We start from the raw sequence: 7,625 nt of genomic DNA on the forward strand, positions 1-7,625 counted from the left end.
CGGTACCGCACAGCGAGTGGACTGATCTGGAAGAGCCTTAGCTCTTCCCAACACCTCTTCCCTCCCAGTGACGCCGAGCCACAGCGACCTGTGCATCTGGTGCCTCCTAACTGATGGGATTCAACCACTGTCCACCAAACCCGATGAGTTGGAGACAAATGGGGCGATGCTGTCACCCTCTGAGAGATAGGGAGCAGCAGCTCAGAATGGCGGCCGACTCCATCCGTGGGGTCAGCCGCCGAAATGCGCCTGGTTCTGGATTTACAGCGACAGGAAGCAACAGAGAGGACGACCCCAGACAAAAACGGGGAGAGAGGAAGCAGACAGTAACCAGAAACACTGCAAGCCCATCACTGAACGTTTAGAAGCAGGCCCGGTGAGTTGCTGCTGCGAGAAGTCTGACGGTGGACGCCCTCGGAGGGAGGGGTAAGCAGTGACAGGGATGTGAGGGGCGCACCTGGAGAGCTGGCCAGTCACACCTGGCATGGGGGCTGGATTGGACTTCACCAAGAGGTTTTTAAATAGTCATCACTTTTTAGTTCTTTAAAGTATTTTGGGGTTGGGCACAGTGGCTCATGCCTGTAATCCTAGCACTTTGGAAGGCTGAGGTGGGTGGATCACCTGAGGTCAGGAGTTCAAGACCAGCCTGGCCAACACGGTGAAACTCCGTCTCTACTGAAAACACAAAAATTAGCCGGGCGTGGTGGCGGGCGCCTGTAATCCCAGCTACTTGGGAGGCTGAGGCAGGAGAATTGCTTGAACCCGGGAGGCGGAGGTTGCAGTGAGAAGAGGTTGTGCCACTGCACTCCAATCTGGGCAATAGAGGGAGACTGTTTCTCAAAAAAAAAAAAAAAAGTATTCTGGGTCTCTGAGAAGCAGGTCAGAGCATTTCCTGCACAGCTCAGGCCCCCAGGTGGAAGCGCCTCTCTCACTTCCCACTGGCCCTCCCTGTGGCCCCCCAGCCACCTGTCCTCCTGCACACCCACATCCTGGTAGCCAGGCGGGTTCCCATATGGCCCTGGGTGCTGCTGATGAGCCTGACTCAGGGCCAGGAAACAGGGGCAGCTGTCCAGGGCCTGCTGCTGAGTCACCAACTTCCCGTCCGCACCCCTCCCAACTGCAGGTGTCAGCCTCTGGCGAGGCCATTAGCAGCCCCTCTTCCTCCAGTCTGAGCTGCCCAGAAAACCCCCAGCTGGATGAGTCACCCAGGGCACAGGTGGATTCACATACTCCTGGCTGTGACCCTGCCTCTGACCAGCAAGGAGCTCCCTGAGGAAGCCCGCCTCCCGTGGGATGAGTTCACCAAGGAGCGGGAGGGGAGGTGGCACGGTGGGGGGCGGGGCTGGGGGCTGGGAAGGAGAGGCTTCCCTGGCACAGAGCCCAGGGCAGTGAAGGAGTGGGCCGGGGGTGGTCTGTTGGAGAAAGAAGATGCAGGTGGTGGGTTTAGGGAGGCGAGAGTGCCACACTGCAGACAAGGATGGATCCAGCAAAAGAGCCCAGGACTTGTGAGCTGAGCAAAGCAAGACATCAAAAGCAACGTCCCCTCCACTCGCCCTGGAATTGGAGGGGAGTGTTGACTTGCGTGGAACTGCGTCTGGGGTGGGAGGTTGCGGGGGCTTCCCGAGAGGCCGCCGTGGCTCCCAAGACGCTGGTGGAGGGTGTCCACTAACAGAAAGCTAACTGAACACCTTTCAAAGGTGCGGCTCTCCGAGTTCTCCGAGTGACCCCAGGCTTGTTTCAAGCCCATCTCCCTGGGAGACGACAGCTTTCCACGAGGGACTGTGCCACCAGCGCTGCAGGCCGCGTGCCACACAGCACACGTTCCAGTGCTGGGGAGTGGGTGCGTGGGCAGTGGGGCACTCCTAGGACTATTCCCACAGCAGACAGGAAGCAGCACTTCAACCGTCTGTGCAAGTGAGATCAATACATCCTATGTATATATAGGTGGCTATAAATACAGCCCCCAAGATCCAGAACTAAATGCATCCCCAATCTAACCTCCCCTTAAAGAGCCAGGAAGTGCCTGCGGCCTTTCCAACACGACGCGGTATGAGGGGAAACTGAGGAAGTGATGTGCCGAGAGACAGGTCTTAACTGGCTGTGGTTATGGCTTACTTTCACATTTTACCAAAATTTACAACCATGAAAACACACAGACGTAGGACCCTGCCTGCGGCAGAACCTGTACCGGCCTACACCAACATCCCATGTCCCCCTCCTCCTTTAGCTCCAGAACCCCATTGAGCTCAACACCATCCAGAATAAAGGACCCTGTTTCCAAGCCTCCATTGTGGCCGGCAGGACTCTGGACAGCAAGATGCATGCAGGAGGAATCTTCCGGAAGGCTGCTTTAAAGGTGGAATTCTGTTACTCAGTGTCCTCAAACCTCCAAAACTTGCTCTTCCTCCTTTTCTCCCTTCTCAGCTTGCACTTGAAACTCCAGTTTTTACTACCTTAACCCCTTAGTAAAAGCACCCAATTGTTTCTATGAATGGAAGAAATCTTCATCTGTGTGATGAACCCATTTAACAAGGTTCTATCGAATAACTGAATACATATAGTAAAAACTCATTCATAGAATGGCGTCATTCTATCCATTGATAGAACTTTCACTTTAGCCACATCCTTTGCCAGCTACTAATTTTTTTTAGGAGAGTGACTCTCGGGTCTTTTTTCATGACTGCTGTGTTATTGGAGTGGGGCTGGGTGGCGTGGAAATCAGGGAATGGGGGAGTCGAGGACACAGACATTCGCAGGGTCAAAGAAAAGCCAATTTTAGGTCATCGAGCCATTTCCTTATTTCTTGAGTAGTAATGAGGTCGTCACAGGACTGGTAGGTGGTTTATCGTTCGTCACGTTATCGTGCAAATCCCTCCCTTTTATGAGCCCTTCTTGCAGCATGAGCTCCTCAGCAGTGGTGGAGGTGGCGTACCCTCTCACGTGTTTTTATTTGTTCATTCATTCATCGAACATTTGTTGACTAGCGTGAAACTGACTGGAACAATTCCAACCGCACGTGATGGAAAACCCCTACAGGCCATTGGCTTAAATAAGAGAGATGCTTCTTCCCCTCTGTTGTGAAACAAACTTGGAATTGTGTAGCCCAGGGACCAGGTTCAGGGTCACTGGGACCCAGGCTCCCTCGGCCTTGCTGTGTCACCTGAAGCCATCACCTCATGGTCCAAATTGGTTGCCCACCTCCAGCCTTCATGTCCATACTCCAGGCAGCAGGAAGAAGGAAGTTTTGGAAAAGGACCAAAAAGGGGGCGCACCTGTGTAACCCCCTCCACCTGGAGGGTGCTGGGCCTCATTCTGTACCTGGTCAGTCCTGCTCACCTGTCAGGTTCAGCTCCCTTAATCCATGCATCTCCTTCCCACGACAACGGGTGGTTATTTGTACGATAACCATTTGTTGCATATAGTCGGCCCCCCATGTCCACGAGGGTTGGTTCCAGGAAACCCCTGGCCATGCAAATACCAAAATCTGTGGATGCTCAAGTCCTTTATATAAAATGGCATCGTATTTGCATATAACCTACACACATCTTCCCATATGCTTTATTTTTTATTTTATTTTATTTTTGGGATGGAGTCTCACTCTGTCACCCAGACGCTGGAGTGCAGTGGTACCATCTTGGCTCACTGCAACCTCTGCCTCCCGGGTTCAGGTTTACAAGTGATTCTCCTGCCTCAGCGTCCTGAGTAGCTGGGATTACAGGCGTCTGCCACCACGTCTGGCTACGTTTTTGTATAGGTAGTAGAGACAGGGTTTTGGCATGTTGGCCAGGCTGGTCTCGAACTCCTGACCTCAAGTGATCTGCCCGCCTCGGCCTCCCAAAGTGTGATTATAGGCATGAGCCACCGCGCCTGGCCCTCCCATATGCTTTAAATCATCTCTAGATTACTTATAATACTGAGTATAATGTAAATGCTACATAAATGGTTGCTATACTGTATTGTTTAGGAAATAATGACGAGGAAAAAAGTCTGCAGTGTTCAGTACAGACAAACCCGTCCTGGGCCTACCTGCAAGGACCCAGTCCACAGTGGGTTGAACCCGCAGCCAGGGAACCCACAGATCTAGACGGCCAACTGTATTGGGTCTCTGTGAGGGTCTAACTCCGTGAGCACAGGGACCCTGCTGCTGATTTCGCCGCTGCAGCTCCACTGCCAGGCAATGCACGGTTGAGCTCCCATGCAGTGGGCATGGCCCAGGTGACCCTTGACCCTTGCTTGAATTCTCAGCTTCAGGGCGGGTTTCCCTGGCGGTGGACAGGGCTTCTAAGGAGGATGGGCTGGCTCGAAGGCAACGGGGGACATTAGGCTTTCGGCTTGATTTCCATTACTCTAATGGTGACCCACTTTGTCTGCCGCACACCGGGCTGTCTTCAAGATGACAGGTTGACAATGACTGCCATTGGGTCGTTACTGAGCAAAGAGCCATTAACACACTGGCTGTGGTTCCAGCACAGCTTGTGCTGGGAGGCAGGTAGGTGTCTGTCATCCCAGGTGTGCTGGCCTCATTTGTCCAAAGGAATCTGCCGACCTCAGGAAACCCCAGCACGCCTTCAGGCCACTGCCTTGCTTGTCTGTAGCCTTCCCGTGGTCACCGCACTTCCGGGCCAGGGTCCCAGCCAGGGTTTATACAGAGACCCACTCACCCAGACGAAGTGGGAAGCAAGACTGTGGATGTCATCCCAAGTGGCAAAAGAACTTAGGAACCTGGAGGAAGCAGGCATGGGCATATTTATTTTGAATACATGTGTCTAATTATTCAGTGGAACTTTCTTGAATTCCAAATACATGTGAAGATTTACTTCCAGTTGCTTAATGTGTTTTTAATAAGGAGGCTCTTACCAGATAACCTACCCTGAAATTTCTTTTTCTTCCTTTCCTTTCTCTTTCCTCACTTTCCTTCCTTCTTCTCTTTTCTCCTCCTCCTCCTCCTCCTCCTCTTCCTCTTCCTCCTCCTCCTTCTCTTCATCCTCTTCTTCCTCCTCTTCCTCTTCCTCCTCTTCCTCCTCCTCCTCCTCTTCTTCCTCCTCTTCCTCTTCCTCCTCTTCCTCCTCCTCTTCTCCTTCTCCTTCTTCTTCTTCCCTTCTCTCTCTCTCCTTCCCTTCCCTTCCCCTCCCCTCCCCTCCTTTTCTTCTCTTTTCTTCTCTTTTCTTTTCTTTTCTTTCTTTTCTTTCCAGAGTCTTGCTCTGTTGCCTATGCTGGAGTGCAGGCTTCATTGTGGCTCACTGTAGCCTCAACCTCCTGGGCTCAGGTGATCCTCCCACCTCACCTCCTGAGCTGAGTAGTTGGGACTACAGGCGCGTGCCACCACACTCGTCTGATTTTTAAAAAATATTTATTTATTTATTTTTAGTAGAGATGAGGTCTTGCTATGTTGCCCCGGCTGGTCTTGAACTCCTGGGCTCAAGTGATCTATCCACTCACCTCAGCTTCCCAAAGTGCTGGGATTATAGGTGTGAGCCACCGTGCCCAGCCTGAGTTTCTTAGAAAGCAAAAAAGGAAGCAAAAAGAGTACCCAGGCCCAAATGAAGACAGCTGAAAGTTTAATGTACCTCAAATTTCAGCCCACAACTAAGGGATGAACTTTCAGTCTCTTTTTGAATCCATCTCAAGGGTTTAGGTTTAGAGTTTCTGCTCTTTTAAACAGACTAAGAACCTCTGTGACAAAGTAAATAGAGAAAATAAGTGTAGCCAAGCTCTGGCAGGATTCGGAAGGGGGCCTAACATGGAAGAAAGGAGAAGGTTGGAATTGACTAAGACCTGCTACACTCTGGGCTGGATTTGTTCTCAGCAAAAAGCAAGAAAGAGGTCTGGGGTGGTAGCAGGGCTCCCACTACCACCGGGGGTCAAAGGTTGCAGTATTTCTCAGGTAGCCAAGAGGCACCCATGAGCCCAGCTCCTGCCCACTCCCTGATGTCATCTAGATACAAGGACATGGGGCATGAGAGGACGTCATCGTCACTTCTCTGCAGAGTCACAGGAACCTGCCCTCTGCTCCTCCACCTCTCAGCTGTCTTTCTGCCCTGGGCTGGAACAGACTGCCATGGCGACTCACTCTCTCCCACGCCCCCACCCTCGGCAGGAAACCACTTCAGGGCTCTGAAATCAGCCTGTGAGTCCTGGTTAGGGCCTCCTGCGCCTGACTCTCCTCTCCCCAGGCTGCAAGAAATAGGGATGACCAGAAGTCAAACTATGCCCTTGGGAACACCCCACCCCTCACCACTGTCATGCCGGAGTCTGTTCCTAAGACCCCTCCCCAAGCCCCGTCCCCTCTTCCCCCCACAAACCACAGCAGACACTCAGCCAGCAGGCTGCAGCCCTGCGCCTTCTCAGCAGCCTTCACCAGAGCCATTGAAAGCCCAGTTGTCCTTCCCCAGCCACGTGCCAAGACTAAAGTGTAGACCACATGTAAGATGACACTGTCATGATCATTTGTCCTGTGCCCTGTGGATCCCAAGGTCCCGCCTGACATGAACCCATCTGATATTGAGCCCAGTGAGTGGGGAGATCCTAACACAGCTGCTGCTTTTGAGGACTTGGGTGGTGTCTAGCTGGTGGTAGGGGAGGTCAGGCGAGTTTTTAGCAGATGACCCCCGTACTCTTCGGAAGCCCCGAGGTGCCACACTTGTACCTCCCCTGATGGCTGTGAACGGGGTGAAGGAACAGCCTGGGCCTGGGTTCTTTGCTGGGCTGTTTTTGGACTTGGCCCCAGCTCAGGAAGGGTTCATGGAGGAGCCAAGGAGGGCCTTGTTCCTGTGGGATTTCTTTGCCTTGGGCACAGGGACAGCCTCTTGCTGCTGCTCTGCCCACCGCCCAACCCTTGGCGGCCTCTGGAAGTCTGGGCTGATCTCCCTCTGGACCCAACCAGTTGCCCAATGGCTGGACCTGCTCAAAGCTCCCTCTTGCAACTGGACCAGGGAGCCAGGGGAGGCGCTGAGGCTGAGCTTCTGAGCTGGTGCCTGTGGATGTAGGACGGTCCCGCAGCTCCCACACTGGGATGGCCAAGCAGCCCATGAGACCCACATTCCCCTTTTAGCAAAACAGGTCGCTGGGCACAGGGAGCCGGGAACGCCTGTCCTCCCCACCATCGACGGCTCTCGAGGCCAGAGCCTTCGCTCCAGCCCCAGCACAAGCCAGCCAGGGCGCAGGGCCAGGTGCTGCCCGCCATTCCCCGGGTGCCCCAGGACCTCCCAGCTGGGGCTGGCTCGGACTGATGGATCGTCCCTGCCGGTTACCCTCTGGGGTCTCCAGGGCCGCGGAGTTCAGCCGGCTCTTGCAGCGGTGGGGGCTGGGAAGAGAAGCTGCAGGGAGCCCCCAGGCACGGGACGTTGTGGGGGGTCGTCAGGCCTGCTCTGGGGCTAGGACCCCGGGGGGAGTAGTGGGGGTTGGCGCTCTCCACAGCGGTGACCTGGGCCGCGGGTCTCGGGGCTCTCACGCGGGGCGATGGGGCTCTGTCTTTCGGGGTTGGGGTCTCTTCCGCCGGGTTTGGGGTTCTCTCTGCGGATCTGGGGAGTCTCTCCCGCGGGATGAGGGGGGCTGTCCGCCGCTCCCGCCTGTGATGGCCCAGAGGACCCGAGCTCCGGTCACTCCCGCCCCCCTTGGGGCTCGGG

The 7,625-nt window shown here is 54.4% G+C and overlaps 1 protein-coding gene across 1 annotated transcript in view; it reads left to right on the forward strand.

Moving 5' to 3' along the window:
* Positions 1-206: 206 nt before the first annotated feature.
* GAL (galanin/GMAP prepropeptide) overlaps positions 207-7,625 on the forward strand; it is a 14,472-nt gene continuing 7,053 nt past the window's right edge. The window contains exons 1-4 of the mRNA XM_011987082.1: positions 207-326; positions 963-1,125; positions 1,698-1,840; positions 7,052-7,597. Coding sequence (XP_011842472.1) covers positions 207-326; positions 963-1,125; positions 1,698-1,840; positions 7,052-7,597 — 972 coding nt within the window. The remainder of the gene's footprint in view (positions 327-962; positions 1,126-1,697; positions 1,841-7,051; positions 7,598-7,625) is intronic.

Source organism: Mandrillus leucophaeus, unplaced genomic scaffold, assembly GCF_000951045.1.
Source record: "Mandrillus leucophaeus isolate KB7577 unplaced genomic scaffold, Mleu.le_1.0 Scaffold30, whole genome shotgun sequence".
Taxonomy (NCBI): Eukaryota; Metazoa; Chordata; class Mammalia; order Primates; family Cercopithecidae; genus Mandrillus; species Mandrillus leucophaeus.